The sequence below is a fragment of the Bos javanicus genome, chromosome 10, assembly GCF_032452875.1.
Source record: "Bos javanicus breed banteng chromosome 10, ARS-OSU_banteng_1.0, whole genome shotgun sequence".
Classification (NCBI taxonomy): domain Eukaryota; kingdom Metazoa; phylum Chordata; class Mammalia; order Artiodactyla; family Bovidae; genus Bos; species Bos javanicus.
Window position 1 is genome coordinate 24,901,314 of NC_083877.1, and position 16,765 is coordinate 24,918,078.

The following is a 16,765-nucleotide window of genomic DNA, read 5'->3' on the forward strand; positions in this document are numbered from 1 at the left end:
CTATATCCAACTTTCTTCTTCAAATATTACTCTAGCTGACAATGAGTTCAGTCTCAACATCAGATATCAAGATAACAGTTTTGTATACACTCTTCCACCAGATCTAGCAATTACCTGAGTCCTAATCTTTATAACTAATTTCTTATTCCACACCACTGGTGGTTCTGCTTCTCTGATTGTACCTTCAGTGACACAAAACTAAGAATAATGGACTAAGGAAATTATTTTTATGGTGATTCCAAGTAACTATACACAGATTTGTGATGCGAGTGTATTTTAGTGAAACTGTCACTTTAAATTATTTATGGAGCAAGTTTAGACAACTTTACACATGTTCTGTATGATTGATTTAAAGTCAAAAATTCAAGAGGAGAATGTTAACAGTAGAAAATTACTCTGGATGTCAAATAACAAGGAAGAAGCTTTTATTTAGAATTAAATTCTATGATCCAGACCACAGATGAAGCAACCACACGATTACCTTTTCTTGCTGGGATCTGCAGGTGTGCATCTCAGCTGGAGTCCTGCAGCATGGAGGCTCTCTGTTATTAAGCTCTGGGGTTTTTGTTCAGCTTTTCCCATTACTTCAACCACTGTGAGTTCACGGAGAGCACAGAAGTACTTTGCAGTATCTTCCAGCTGTAAGGCTGAAATGGTGAGGCTGATGGAGTTATCTGCTTTCTGGAAGTTTACAGAGTAACGGCCGTCCCTTGCATTCCCATCTTCTGAATACTGACGAATGAGGTAAGTCATCTGTCCACTGGGAAGCTGCTTGTACCAAAAAATGTAGTAGGTATTTGTGTACCAACTGACTTCATACTGACAGTTCAGAGTGACTGACTGCTCCACTTGACGGGTTATGTCTGGCTGGTCTTGAGTAACTTTCTGGGCCACACCAGATCCTGTGGAAAAAATCAGAAAACAGAGATGAAGCACTGAATAAAATAGTGTAGGAATTAGACTCATTTAGGTCTCCAAAAAGAAAAACTACACTGAAATCTTAAGATGCTTGCTTTTCTCCAGTCCTCCTTTCCTCCCCAAGTCCCGGTGAATCACCACGTGTCTGTGTGCAGGCCTTTCACCCTGAACATGCGCACCCATGTTTGAGAGCATCCCTACCAGAGAAGGTGACGGCCAGGAGCACCCAGAACAGGCTGGAGAGCGGCATAAGTCATGGATTCCCCTACACAAATCTGTTTAATTCTGCCTCAAGCTGAGAGTTGAGTGTCTTTAAGTGCCTGAGAGTACACATACATAGTACCTGGGTTCCTTGTGACTCTCCCCCAAGACAGGAAGTGGGGTTTGTCATGTAGATAAAACACATGGTCTGTGCACAGGTGGAAAAAGTCTCAGTTCACTTCAGTTGCTCAGTCCTGTCCGACTCTTTGTGACCCCATGGACTGCAGCATGCCAGGCTTCCCTGTCCATCACCAATTCCAAGAATTTACTCAAAGTCATATCCATTGAGTCAATGATGCCATCCAACCATCTCATCCTCTGTCATCCTGTTCTCCTGCCTTCAATCTTCCCCAGCACCAGGGTCTTTTCAAATGAGTCAGTTTTTCGCATCAGGTGGTTAAAGTATTGTAGTTTCAGCTTCAGTATCAGTCCTTTCAATGAATATTCAGAACTGATTTCCTTTAGGAGGGACTGGTTTGATCTCCTTGCAGCCCTAGGGACTCTCAAGAGTTTTCTCCAATGCTACAGTTCAAAAGCATCAATTCTTTGGTACTCAGCTTTCTTTATGGTCCAACTCTCACATCCATACATGACTACTGGAAAAACCATAGCTTTAAGTATATGACTACTATCTGGCTCACCACAAATCTTTACTTTGTCTACCTATTTTTCCCTGGTCATTACGTTCGGCAGATCCTGAAAAGGAGCATGAAGAAAGCAATTAATATTAAAGGTTGGAAGTGAAGGAAACTGAAGATTAAACAAGTTGGCATACATCAGTAATTTTCAGTAAAATGATTTTTCCATCCTGTTTAAGATATAATTTTGTATAGCCTATGAAACATTCTTGTAATCTACTGATTAGTCATTCATTAGCCTTTACTTATTGTCTCCATCCAGAATCTAGTGACTGTTTTAAAATATTCACAGATCTTAGGCCTTCTGGGTGAAAAGCAATCTTATCCAAAATAATTAATGTATATCTCTCTATTTTTTTTTTTACTGAGTTCCAGGGCTCTACTCAGATTTTTCAATAAATAAAATTACTTCAACATGAAATGATTTTTTAAAAAATCAGTCCATCTGAATTTCAGAGCCTATTCAGTGGTTTGTATTTAAATGAAATTTAACAGGAATAAAATATTCTTTTGAAATCTGATATTGCTTCTTATGTATTAGATTTTGAGGGGGATCAGGGTATTCAATCCTGTTACCTCTAAATGTAGAATTGTACTTATTAGATCATGTGTCCTAGAATTATCATGTCACATTTTCTGTCTCATCGGTCCAGAGTATTCAGTCTCACTTGTTAGTCACTCATTATTATTTCTCTTTGTAAAATAAAGTTAAGATAGACATGCTGGAGTTTTCTCTGATGTAATGCTATAATGAACTCCTATGAAACTCAATATCTACAGATTGCAAACACTTAGTACCTGTCAACCCCACAGAAGCTGGTGACTGAAGTTTTGTAAACTGTTTCATGTTCATGTGGAATGCAGCTGTCAACCTTCCATTTGGTTTCATTGCTGTAATACATGAATTAATATAAAAGAACCAAAAGCAAATAGACAAGTAGAAAAGCAAATACAGACAAGTTCTAAAACAGTGCTAGTTCTCATAATTTAAGATCAAATAATTCATGAATAAGTGAAGCAGAAAGGAAAGGTTGTATTTATCTGAGGCATCTACTCTTCTGTCCCATTTCACTTCTGAGTGCTGATTGGCAATGAATGCCTGGACTTGAAATTATTTGTAACTAAGCAGAGGAGATCATGAATGACCACAGCAGCCTGTGCAGCAGCATGATATTATAAAATATAGATATATATTAATAAAATAATTACATATATTTTAGGAAACTGATACTGATAAAATTTTTTTATCAAAATACAGACCATAATATTATACATCAGTTTTTGTATGTGCTCTTTGGTTTTGATATGAAGCTCTATGAAGTTTTATCTCATATATAGGTTCTTGTACCACCACTAAAATCATGACATAGAATTGTTCCATTTCTCTAAAGAAACCTCTTTGCATACCCTCCCTATCCCTGCAATTCTTTATAACCCCAGTAATTACTGATACCCTTTTCATCTCTGTATTTTGTCCTTTTGAGAATGTTGTATAAGTAGAATCATACTAGGTATATAATCATAATAATCCAATAAGTGTAATCATACACCATGTCGCCTCTGAGATTGACTTTTTTTTTCATTCACCATAGCATCCTGAGATCCATCTAGGCTATATTTGTTTAGTAGCTAAGTTCTGTCTGACTCCTTTATGACCCCATATACTGTAGCCCGCCAGGCTCCTTTGTCTATGGAATTTCCCAGGCAAAAATACTGGACTGAGTTGCCATTTCCTTCTCTAGGGAATCTTCCTAACCCAAGGAAAAAAAACCCAGGTCTTCTGCATTTCAGGCAGATTCTTTACCACTGATCCACCTAGGAAGGCCCATCTAGGCTACTAAATGTATCAGTAGTCTGTTTCTTTTAATCGCTACAAACTGTCACCAACTTCTGGTATTGATTTCAGTTTTTTGACTTTCCAGTGGTAAGAAAGTGATACACATTCAGTAGAAACCATACTTGGAATTTTTAAATTTGATCTTTTCCCATCCTAGCAACATGTGGCGTATTTTCCAGAATGACTGGACCATTCTGGGTGACTCTGGGCAGCAGCAGTGAGCTGAGCTCCTGGCCAGCCCTGAAATCATGAGCGTAAACAACCGACACGCTTACATTCATTCTGTACTCATGCAACCATTCTGGTTTTCACTTTCAGTGTGTGTGTGCTAAGTCTCTGCTGTCATGTCCAACTCTTTGTGACACTCTGGACTGTAGCCCAGCAGGCTCCTCTGTCCATGGTATTCTCTAGGCAAGAATACTGCAGCGGGCTTCCATGTCCTCCTCCAGGGGATCTTCCCCATCCAGGGATTGAACCTGTGTCTTTTATGTCTCTTTTATTGGCATGCAGGTTCTTTACCACTAGCATCACCTGGGAAGCCCCACTTTAAGTAAGGTACTCAATAAATTACATGAGATTTTCAATACTTTTGTATAAAATAGACTTTGTGTTAGATTATTTCTCCCATCTGTAGGCTACTGTAAATGTTGAGTACCTTCAGGAGAGGCTGGGTTACGTATGTTAAATGCATTTTCCATCTATGATACTCTCAACTGAAAATGGTTTATTGAGGCACAACTCTATTGAAAGTTGAGAAAAATCTGTAAATAAGATGTTATTGTACAGATGTATTACAGTTGCATTTACCCAGTGAAAGATACTTGGCTGATTTCCAGTTTTTGGTGACCACAAATATAGCTGCCATGAATATTCAGGTACAGATTTTTGTGTGAATGTTTTTCATTTTTTAAGCATAAATACCCAGGAGTGTGCTTTGCTGAGTTGTAAGGTAAGTGAGTATTTAAGCTTATGCAAAACTCTTGGAATGTTTTCCAGAATGACTGGACCATTCACCCACCAGCAATGTATGAGTGATCCAATTTCTCTGCATCTTTATTGCATCTGCAATATGCATCTGCATATTACATCTGCATCTGTATTGTCAATATTTTTAATTTTAGCATTTATGATAGATGTGAAGTGGTATTGCTTTGTGGTTCTGCTTTATTGACTACGCCAAAGCCTTTGACTATGTGGATCACAATAAACTGTGGAAAATTCTGAAAGAGATGGGAATACCAGACCACCTGACCTGCCTCTTGAGAAACCTGTATGCAGGCCAGGAAGCAACAGTTAGAACGGGACATGGAACAACAGACTGGTTCCAAATAGGAAAAGGAGTATGTCAAGGCTGTATAATTAACTTCTATGCAGAGTACATCATGAGAAATGCTGGGCTGGAAGAAGCACAAGCTGGAATCAAGATTGCTGGGAGAAATATCAATAACCCCAGATATGCAGATGACACCACCCTTATGGCAGAAAGTGAAGAGGAACTAAAAAGCCTCTTGATGAAAGTGAAAGAGAAGAGTGAAAAAGTTGGCTTAAAACTCAACATTCAGAAAACGAAGATCATGGCATCCGGTCCCATCACTTCATGGGAAATAGATGGGGAAACAGTGGAAACAGTGTCAGACTTTCTTTTTGGGGCTCCAAAATCACTGCAGATGGTGACTGCAGCCATGAAATTAAAAGACACTTACTCCTTGGAAGGAAAGTCATGACCAACCCAGATAGCATATTCAAAAGCAGAGACATTACTTTGCCAACAAAGGTCCGTCTAGTCAAGGCTATGGTTTTTCCAGTAGTCATGTATGGATGTGAGAGTTGGACTGTGAAGAGGGCTGAGTGCCGAAGAATTGATGCTTTTGAACTGTGGTGTTGGAGAAGACTCTTGAGGGTTCCTTGGACTGCAAGGAGATCCAACCAGTCCATTCTAAAGGAGATCAGTCCTGGGTGTTCATTGGAAGGACTGATGCTGCAGCTCAATCTCTGGTACTTTGGCCACATCATGCAAAGAGTTAACTCATTGGAAAAGACTCTGATGCTGGGAGGGATTGGGGGCAGGAAGAGAAGTGGACAACAGAGGATGAGATGGCTGGATGGCACCACTGACTCGATGGACATGAGTTCACGTAAACTCCAGGAGTTGGTGATGGACAGGGAGGCCTGGCGCGCTGCGATTCATGCGGTAGCAAAGAGTCGGACACGACTGAGCAACTGAACTGAACTGAACTGCTAACAACACTGACCATCTCTCTATATGCTTATTTCCTTACCACATAGCTCTTTGGTAAAGTGTCTGAATCTTTTGTCCAGTTTTCAACTGGATTGTTTGTTTCCTCCTGCTGAGTTTTGAACAGTTCATTGTATTCTAAGTACAGTTTTTTTATGAAAATGTATTTTGCAAATATTTCCGGCCATTTTGTGGTTTATCTTTTTTCTTCTCTTAACTGTGTCTTTCACAGAGCAAACGTTTTTAATTTTGATGAAATCTAAGTTATTTATGTTGTATGGATTGTGTTTTGGTGTCATGTCAAAAATCTTTTTGTCTTACCCTAGGTCATGAAGATATTCTCTTATGTATTTCCTAAAAGATTTAATATTACATCTTATAGTTGGATGTATAGTTCATTTTGAGACTGTACACAATTTTTTGTATAAGATGTAATATTTAGGTCAATTTTCAATTATTTTCCAAGAATGTACAATCATCCCAACCTCATTTGCTCATAAGACTATGTTGTTACCTCTATTGAACTGTCTTTACATTTGTCAAAAAATAAGTTTTCCTGTGTGGATCTACTTCTACACATTTACTCAGTGACATAAACTTGTTAATGATATTCTTTCATTACATTTATAACATTATAGAGCTTGTAGAATGGTTCTCTTTTTTATTACTTATATTAATAATTTGTCTTTTTTCTTTTTTCCCTTGATAATTGTACCTAGGAATATATAGATTTTATTAATCATTTTAACAAAATTAAATTTGTGTTTCATGGTTATTGCTATAGTTTTATTTATATTTCACCAATTGAACATTTTATTATTACATCTTTCATTTTATGTTGGGTTTACTTTGCTTTTCTATCATTTTTTGCTGAGTCTTCATAACATTGTTCCAACATCTTTCTTTAGTAATATAAGTACTTAAAAAGATAAATTTCCTTTTATGTATTATTTTAGCTCCATCTCATACATATTTATATAATGTGCTCTCACAATATTTACTTTCAAAATATTTTCTAGTAGCCATTGTAATTGCTTCTTTAACCTAGAGTTATTTTAAAGTTAGTGCATATAATCCAAATATTTTGGAGTTTCTAGAGACATCTCTTTGCACTTGATTTTCTATATCATTTCCTTGTTGGTCAAAGAATAAATTCTGTATAATTTCAGTTTTATTAAATATATTAAGACCTGTTATGCACGCACTGATGTGTGTGGGTGTGTTTGTATGTGTTTCATCTACACCGCAAAGTGTGGCTGGAGCCTCGGCTGCAGGTTTGAGTACAGGCTGCAGGTGCCTGGGGAGCACTGTGCTGCACAGCACAGAAGTAAGTGCCTGAGTCTGTGGTCTGCGAAGAGGAAATGTGCAGTGAGCTGCGGCGTTCTGTAGGGACTGTGGTGGCCGTTAATCTTCCATCCTGCTTTGTCCCTGAAGGAATGTAAAACAGCTGTATGATGTGGCCCCCAGAGTTCTGAAGATACCAAACCACACTCTGTGGGGAAGTGGAAAAATTACACAGAATTGTGTAGCTGGCTCCCTCTTGGAGACTCAGGGCTGGGGGACTCTGCTCCACATCCACCCCTCGCACACCTGATGAGGAAAGAGGAACAGTCACTGGTGAGGGTCACTGTAACTCCTACTAAACCCTGAAAGTGCCCTCCCCATCCCCATAGATGATAAGGATAAAAAGTCTGCAGGACTTGTCAGCTCCTCTCCCTCCCCCAACAATAGAGCAGCGCCTCATTCCTTCAGATCCCCTGTGGGGCAGCCCCAACTCACAGCAAACCTGGGCAAACAGAAGCCCCAGCACATTGCCTGCTAGCCTCTTCATGATGCTTCCTCTTCTTGTTGGGACATTTTCACTGTAAGACACTTAACTAAACCCCGAGGGAGGGAGGGAGTGTCGTAAGTCGTTCCTGCTCCTGCAGCCAATCAGCTCACCCAACAAATCCTGCTCAGGTGACACTGACAGGACGCCCCACCCTCCCACCGCAGCCAACTCAGAATGTGCTGCCAGGGGTAGAGTGAGAGAAGGAAAGAGAAAGATCATTATTTTATGACTTAAGGGATACTTTCTGAGAACATACCTGAGAACGCAGACTCTGGTTTGGAATTTGGGTGAACTTTAGGGAAAAGAAAGCAAAAATTAACTGCATAGCCCCATCCTCCTCTCACATGGCATGAATGCAGTAGATTCTTCCGTAATTAAATGCTTTTTCCCAGAAGTGCTAGGATCCAGCTTTTGCTTCTCTTATGCTCTCACTTCTGGTTCTAAAGGGTGCTCATGAATCAGCACAGTATCAGAAGTTGCTCCTATTGGCTTTAATACTTTGCTGTATTAAACAGTATTTTTAAATTTATTTAATTAATTTATTTTTAATTGGAGGATAATTGCTTTACAATGTTGTGTTGGCTTCTGCCATAAAATGATGTGAAATAGCCAGAAGTATACATACGTCCCCTCCCTTTGAACCTTCCCCCTATTCCTCTAGGTTGTCACAGAACACCGTGTTGAGCTCCCTGCATCATACAGCAACCTCCCACTAGCTGTCTCTTTTGCAAATGGTAATGTATATGTTTCAGTGCTATTCTCAATTCATCCCACCCTCTCCTTCCCCTACTGTGGCCAAAGTCTGTTCTCTATATCTGCATCTCTATGTTTGTCCTGCAAATAGGGTCCAGCAACAGATGAATGGATAAAGAAGTTGTGGTACCTATATACACGTGGTACCTATATACATGTGGTACCTATATACAATGGAATATTACTCAGCCATAAAAAAACACATTTGAGACAGTTCTAGTGAGGTGGATGAAACTAGAGCCTGTTAAACAAAGTGAAGTAAGTCAGAAAGAGAAAAACAAATATCGCATATTAATGCATATATATGGATTCTGTAAAAATGGTACTGATTACTTCAAAAGATATATATTTATTTTAGACTAGGGCTGCATAAAGAGCAATATTAGTTATCTTAACCACTAGCTGGACATTGAAAATTTAATTGTAATAGTTTCATTTTTATTAAAGCATCTATAATTTTAATTTTAAAATAAATTATTTTAAATAAAATTTCTATTGTAAATATATTTTTTACTGTTGATTACTAGTTTTGTATTCTGCTTGTTAATTTTAGTAAGCTATTTTAGAGAAAAATAAGTATTTTTGAAGCCATGTGAAGATAATTTTAGATGGTGCTCTTATCTCAGACTCTGTAAATAATATCGATTCTCTGTCAGTAGATTTGGGGGTAAAAGGGATGGAAGATGAGGACCTGTATATTTTCACTGCAGTGAAAGTGAAGTGATCTGCAGGCACTAACATTCAGATGGACAGTTCAAGGATGCTTCAGTAGTAGCAACACGTAAGCCTAGTTGCTCCAAGGCATGTGGGATCTTAGTTGTCCAACCAGGGGTTGAATCTGCATTGGCAGGAAGATTCTTTACCACTGAGCCACCAGGGTAAGCCCCACACGCTGCTTGCATGCCTGCATGCTAAGTCGCTTCAGTCATGTCCAACTCTTTGCAACTCTAGGGTCTGTAGTGTGCCAGGCTCTTGTGTCCATGGGATGCCCCAGGCAAGAATATTGGAGTGGGTTGCCATGCCCTCCTCCAGGGGATTTTCCTAACCCTGGGATCGAACCCTCATCTCTCTCCTGCAGCCTCTGCAGCAGGCAGATTCTTTACTGCTGAGCCATGTGCTGCTTAGGGAATATCAAAAATGATGAAAACTCTTTATAGAAGCAGGGTTTCCAGACTTGCCTAGAAAGTGAAAACTTATTATTCACTTAATTTTTGTTTCTTTCAAAAAACTTCTTCATGGGAAATATGAATGTTCTAGACTAGAAATAATAACATTTCAGATTTTTCTCAGAGAAAGAGTAGTTTGTTTCTGGTAAGTGGAACAACTATAACACATCAGAGTCCGGACTTGGCCCTGGATCCAAATGAAAGAAGCCTTTGGTACAAGGAGAATTATTTATATGTTTCCCACTTCTTATGTTGGGACTAGCACACTGAAACCAACATTTGATTGACATGAGGAGGAGCCATAACAAATTATTAACACGTCTTTATTGCTATGCTAAAATTATGATTCTGACATTCCTCAAAATTCTTCTCAGGTACATCAATAAACTAGGTGCTTATTCCTTGTCCTCTTTCTCTTCTTTTCTTTATGCATCTTCTTCCCTTTCCTTTCCCTTCGTTTTCCCCATCTCTTACTGCTCTCTGACTCTCCTTCTAGATGACTCTAGATTTGCTCTCGTGACTGCTCTCCCCACTCTGTCCTCACTTTTTCCCACCAGAGATACTGCACAGGTGCAGCCCCATCTGTCCCAGTGTGCCTCTCTCAGGGTGCAGTAGTACACAGCGGTGTCTCTCAGGGTGACCTGGGGCAGGACCAAGGTGCTGGACTTTCTGTCTGAAGCTATGTGCAGAGAGGCCATGCTGCTGTTCACTGTGCCTCGTAAGCCATGAATGATATACTCTGGACTCTGACTAGGATTTTGCCGATACCAATGTATATAGTCTTCTCCACCAATTGTAGAGTGGTTACAAGGCAGGTTTACATTTTCTCCTTCAGCACAATCCATGGAGTTGGGCTGTGTGGTCTTAGCATCAACCACAGTCCCTAAAGGGTCAAGAAAATAAAATTAGCCCCTGACCACAAATCAGTGTAATTCTGTGAATCAAGCATATAATATTCCCATAACTGTCTGAACCTACCCCCTATTCCAGTGTTTTTATCTATGTCTTGCAAAATATCATTGGTGTTTATTATATAGAGACCAGAGACACATGGCAAGAATCTGAGACTCTATAGCCTTTATCTCAGGGTCCTTTGCTCAGTAAACCCAGGGATTTCTTGCAAACTGGTCACTGCTAAGTGCTCTTCTAGGACCATGGCTATGATTTAACCTGTCATGTAGAAGTTTGTGCTCCCTAGCAAATGCATAGATCAGTTCTCAATTCCATTGTTATAATGCTAAATAGAGCACAGGGAGAGCAGAGAGCAAATAACACTTCATGGCCTTTTGACCTCAGGTCATCCCTTATAGACACAGAAGACTTACCCAAGGTCAGAAACACAGTTACTACAGTCACCAGCCTCATACTTCAAGGAGAAACCAGGATCATGGGCTCAGAGCTCAGACTTGTGTCTGCTCCTAGGCTTGTTTCCACAAAACAGAAAGAACAACAACTGGTAGAGACTTAGAACCAGAGCAGGTATCAGTGTGTTGTTGCCAGGATCTGTTAGCCAATGATCAAGCAGTTCCTTGTCTAGCTCTTCCTCCCCTGTTTTAGTCATGTCCTCCAAAGAAGGAGAGACATCCCCAACTCACACGGTGTCTGCTGCCATCCTCTGTGAAGTTTAAAGTCTGGCTCTGTAAAAGGAACAATGACTTTTACAATGACGTTTACCAATCACAATGATCCATCTATCCAGAGCCATTGTTCTATCATTTGGTTCCTTAAAGAAATTGGTGTTCTATGAAGCTTATGGAAAACATTAATTAATACCAGAAAACTGTACTGAGCTCTGTGTTTTAAGGAGATGAAAATTTCCATCCACATTCCAGAAAATGTATGTGAAACTCCAGAGCAGGCAGTTATGTTCTCTGGAGGACAGAAAATATTAATAACGTTGAGATGAAAGCTATACAACCTGGAGTTCTAAGCTGCTGTCAAGGTCCTTGAAATCACGTGTCTACCACCATCTAGGTAAACATTTCTCAGTGCATCTGTTCTTGATATAGTAACTGATGACTCGGATGGTGTTCACCTCATTCTTCTTGAAGAGTGATCTTTAATCCTCATGTTCTCTATGCCCTTGCTTGTAGGTGCTGTGCACCAAGGATGCTGAAGCAGAGAGAAAAGACAGGAAGGAATGCAAACAAAGTCGGGTGGAGTGTAGGGTGGATGTAAGTGGCAGAAAAAGTCAGAGGAAGGGATAAAAGCATAAGTAGTAGGGAAGGGGAAAGATAATCAGAGGAGGGAAACAGATAAATTAGTGTTCAGGAAGGTACATGGAAAGAGCTTAGGCTGTTGGGCTAAGATGTCCAAAATCCTTGACCACAGACACTAAGCCAGGGATTATAAATTACAAGTTGTCAAAAGAGAATAAGATCTTCCCAATGTTGGAATGTTGGGACCATAGTAAAGTCTCTGTCAGGGAAGATCACTCATTCCAACTCCACTGACCACAGAGGGTGGTTCCATCTGAATCCTTCCTTCATCACCTATCTACTCTCATCAACTCAAAAACAGCCTCAGTTCTCCATTCTAGTCTCTGCAAATAGCAAGATAGGTGGTCTATAAACCCAACAACCATCTCCTCCCTCAAAATTGTACTATGTGTAATATATCGCATGTCACCCATTATGTAAAGGAACAGTATGGGTGGTGGGAAAGTTATGCTCAAACATGGATAGCAGATATTTCTTGTATGCAATATAGGCAATATACTAAAACACTGAAAGGTGTGTTGGAATAAATACCTTTTCAAATAAAAGCATGCAAAACTGTAGATTTTAAATGTAGAGACAGCCAGCTCAGAAATATCTAAATTGATGGTGGGAAACATAAGAACCTGATATCACAAAATGCACTGAATTAGAGATGCAGCCTTTAGAGGGAATGGCTTCTGCTGGGACTGTGGATGGAATCTACCAGAACATTTTGATCTTACTCTTCCTTACTTTTGGATTTCTATTTCCTTTTTTCTTTCTTTCTTTTTTTTTTTTTTTCTGGAACTGTTTCAGAAATAAAACTGACTTTGTAGTTCAGCATAAAGGTATTCTAACCACAGGGTAACTCGTTCTTTTTAACATGAAAATGAATATTTAAACATTCAAAAAAGAGAGAGAGAATGGAAGTATATAATTTTTCCTTTTGCTTTGTCACATCAATGGAAAACACTTTTCCCTTTCCTTCTCCCAGAAAGGACAGCTGTTTTCAGTTGAAGCAGCCCCCTCCAGTGACTGAGTAATTGAACTGCAGAACTAAACCCAGTCCAAAAGTCCGCAAGTATGGCTCAGTGGTAAAGAGTCTGCCTGCCAATGGAGAAGAAGCAGGAGATGCAGGTTTAGCCTCTGAGTCGGGAAGATCCCCTGGAGGAGGAAACGGCAATGCACTCTAGTATTCTTACCTGAAGAATGCCATGGACAGAGGAGCCTGGGAGTCTACAACAGTTCATGGGGTCTCAAAAAGTTGGACATGACTGAGCACTATAGTACTACTATATGATCTCTTAAAATGGGGCTTCCCAGATGGCTTAGCAGTAAGAATCTGCCTGCCAGTGTAGGAGATGCAGGAGACATGGGTTCGATCCCTGGACGAGGAAGATACCCTATAGAAGGAGATGACAACCCACTCCAGTATCCTTATGGACTGTAGACCACCAGGCTCCTTTGCCCATGTAATTTCTCAAACTCAAACCCTTCTGAGCATGCAATCTTTTGGAAAGCTCAAATTTGAAGGTGAAAGAAGTAACCTAATTGTTCATTAACAGAGGAGTGTATAAAGAAGATGTGGTGTATATATACAATGAAATATTGCCCAGCCATTAAAAAGAATGAAATAATGCCATCTGTAGCAACATGGATGGACCTAGAGCATTTCATACTGAGTGAAGTAAGTCAGACAGAGAAATACCATATGGCATCCCTTGTATGTGAGATCTAAAATGAAATGATACAAATGAACTTACTTACAAAACAGAATAAGACTCACAGACTTAGAAAACAGACTTATGGTTGTCATAAGGGGAAAAGGATAGTTAGGGAATTTGGGATGGTCATGTATACACTGCTATATTTAAAATAGATAACCAACAAGGACCTATTGTACTACATGGAACTCTGCTCAACATTACGTGGATTGGAGGGGAACCGGGGGAGAATGGATACATGTACATGTATGCCTGAGCCCCTCACTGTTCACCTGAAACTATCACAACATTGTTAATCGGTTCTCAGATCAGATCAGTTGCTCAGTCATGTCCGACTCTTTGCCACCCCATGAATCACAGCACGCCAGGCCTCCCTGTCCATCATCAACTCCCGGAGTTCACCCAGACTCATGTCCATTGAGTCAGTGATGCCATCCAGCCATTTCATCCTCTGTCGTCCCCTTCTCCTCCTGCCCCTAATCCCTCCCAGCATCAGAGTCTTTTCCAATGAGTCAACTTTTCACATGAGGTGGCGAAAGTACTGGAGTTTCAGCTTTAGCATCAGTCCTTCCAAAGAAATCCCAGGGCTGATCTCCTTCAGAATGGACTGGTTGGATCTCCTTGCAGTCCCAGGGACTCTCAAGAGTCTTCTCCAACACCACAGTTCAAAAGCATCAATTCTTCGGCACTCAGCCTTCTTCACAGTCCAACTCTCACATTCATACATGACCACAGGAAAAACCATAGCCTTGACTAGACGAACCTTTGTTGGCAAAGTAATGTCTCTGCTTTTGAATATGCTATCTAGGTTGGTCATAACTTTCCTTCCAAAGAGTAAGCGTCTTTTAATTTCATGGCTGCAGTCACCATCTGTAGTGATTCTGCAGCACAGAAAAATAAAATCTGACACTGTTTCCACTGTTTCCCCATCTATTTCCCATGAAGTGGTGGGACCGGATGCCATGATCTTCGTTGTCTGAATGTTGAGCTTTAAGCCAAGTTTTTCTCTCTCCACTTTCATTTCATCAAGAGGCTTTTGAGTTCCTCTTCACTTTCTGCCATAAGGGTGGTGTCATCTGCATATCTGGGGTTATTGATATTTCTCCCAGCAATCTTGATTCCAGCTTGTGTTTCTTCCAGCCCAGCATTTCTCATGATGTACTCTGCATATAAGTTAAATAAACAGGGTGACAACATACAGCCTTGACGAACTCCTTTTCCTATTTGGAACCAGTCTGTTGTTTCATGTCCAGTTCTAACTGTTGCTTCCTGACCTGCATACAAATTTCTCAAGAGGCAGATCAGGTGTTCTGGTATTCCCATCTCTTTCAGAATTTTCCACAGTTTATTGTGATCCACACAGTCAAAGGCTTTGGCATAGTCAATAAGGCAGAAATAGATGTTTTTCTGGAACTCTCTTGCTTTTTCCATGATCCAGTGGATGTTGGCAATTTGATCTCTGGTTCCTCTGCCTTTTCTAAAGCCAGCTTGAACATCTGGAAGTTCACGGTTCACATATTGCTGAAGCCTGCCTTGGAGAATTTTGAGCATTACTTTACTAGCGTGAGATGAGTGCAATTGTGCGGTAGTTTGAGCATTCTTTGGCATTGCCTTTCTTTGGGATTGGAATGAAAACTGACCTTTTCCAGTCCTGTGGCCACTGCTGAGTTTTCCAAATTTGCTGGCATATTGAGAGCAGCACTTTCACAGCATCATCTTTTAGGATTTGGAATAACTCAACTGGAATTCCATCACCTCCACTAGCTTTGTTCGTAGTACAAAAGCAAAATTTCAAAAGAAAAAAAAAATCTTAGTTGTAAAACCTTTGTACTCACCTGTGTTTGCTTAGCCATAAATTATTTTTGACTGTTTTATTTCAGTAAAGCCCCTATTATGATTCTCCATTGTTGACATCGCTTTCATTTTTCCATTTGTCTTTAACCTTCCCATATTTAAAGGTTACTTCAAAAGTCCACGTAATTCAAGCATTTATAAGAGAGGTTGTTACAGTCTGGAAACTCAAGAATGTTTCCTGAGTGAATAGTTGAATCTTTATTCATGAATTTAGTGAAAGAAAGAAATTGTGCTGAGCCACTATTCTGAAAACAATCTTCCAATTTATGGAAAGCATGTTAAATAAAAAGACTCTAACGGGATAAATAAAAGGTTATAATTATGGGCAAGTTCAACAAAAGGGAAAACACATTCAAAATCTAAGATGGAGGAAAATTATATTTAAGACATGGGAATAAACATCATGGTAATCATGCTTCATTCATTTAACAAATATTCATAAGTATTCACTGGGAGCCTGTTCTGTGGCAAATGACACACACACACAAACACACACACACACACACACACACACACATCAGCCAACAAGCACTACTAATGAAAATATAAGAACAAATAAAAATGAATTATTTAAAATAAGTATGAATGTATTTGGAGAAGGCAATGGCACCCCACTCCGGTGCTCTTGCCTGGAAAATCTCATGGACGGAGGAGCCTGGTAGGCTGCAGACCATGGGGTCGCGAAGAGTCGGACACGATTGAGCGACTTCACTTTCACTTTTCCCTTTCATGCATTGGAGAAGGAAATGGCAACCCACTCCAGTGTTCTTGCCTGGAGAATCCCAGGGACCGGGGAGCCTGGTGGGCTGCCGTCTATGGGGTCGCACAGAGTCGGCCACGACTGAAGCGACTTAGCAGCAGCATGAATGTACTAGTTTAGTGTCTGCCTGGAATGCGGGAGACCCGGGTTCGATCCCTGGGTGGGGAAGATCCCCTGGAGAAGGAAAATGGCAACCCACTCCAGTACTCTTGCCTGGAGAATCCCATGGAGGGAGGAGCCTGGTAGGCTACAGTCCATGGGGTCGCAAAGAGTTGGACACGACTGAGCGACTTCACTTTCACTTTCATTATATTAGCAAAAAGCAGAAGAAAAGCAATTACTAGTACATTTTTTGTTTGTTGGGTTCTTCGCCTTTGTTTTTTAGAAGATGGTAAAAACCACTACCAAACGTCCTTTGAAACAATACTGAAAAACAAAAATTACTCTGTATGACCACGAGGAATCTAAAAATGTATTCTTGCCTATTGGCTCTTTTCAGTTTGTTTTTTTTTTTTAAACTTTACAATATTGTATTAGTTTTGCCAAATATCGAAATGAATCCACAACAGGTATACCTGTGTTCCCCATC

General features: G+C 40.0%; 3 gene segments (V, D, J or C); all 3 read right to left on the reverse strand.

Moving 5' to 3' along the window:
* Window positions 1-473: 473 nt before the first annotated feature.
* Window positions 474-1,017, reverse strand: LOC133255338 (T cell receptor delta variable 1-like). The segment is given in 1 exon segment: window positions 474-1,017. A coding segment is annotated over 1 exon segment (489 nt).
* A 5,980-nt stretch (window positions 1,018-6,997) lies between these two features.
* LOC133255340 (T cell receptor alpha variable 22-like) lies at window positions 6,998-7,859 on the reverse strand. The segment is given in 2 exon segments: window positions 6,998-7,480; window positions 7,670-7,859. Coding segments are annotated over 2 exon segments (408 nt in total).
* Window positions 7,860-9,981: 2,122 nt separating this feature from the next.
* LOC133255341 (T cell receptor alpha variable 26-1-like) lies at window positions 9,982-11,172 on the reverse strand. The segment is given in 2 exon segments: window positions 9,982-10,523; window positions 10,966-11,172. Coding segments are annotated over 2 exon segments (453 nt in total).
* Window positions 11,173-16,765: the final 5,593 nt, after the last annotated feature.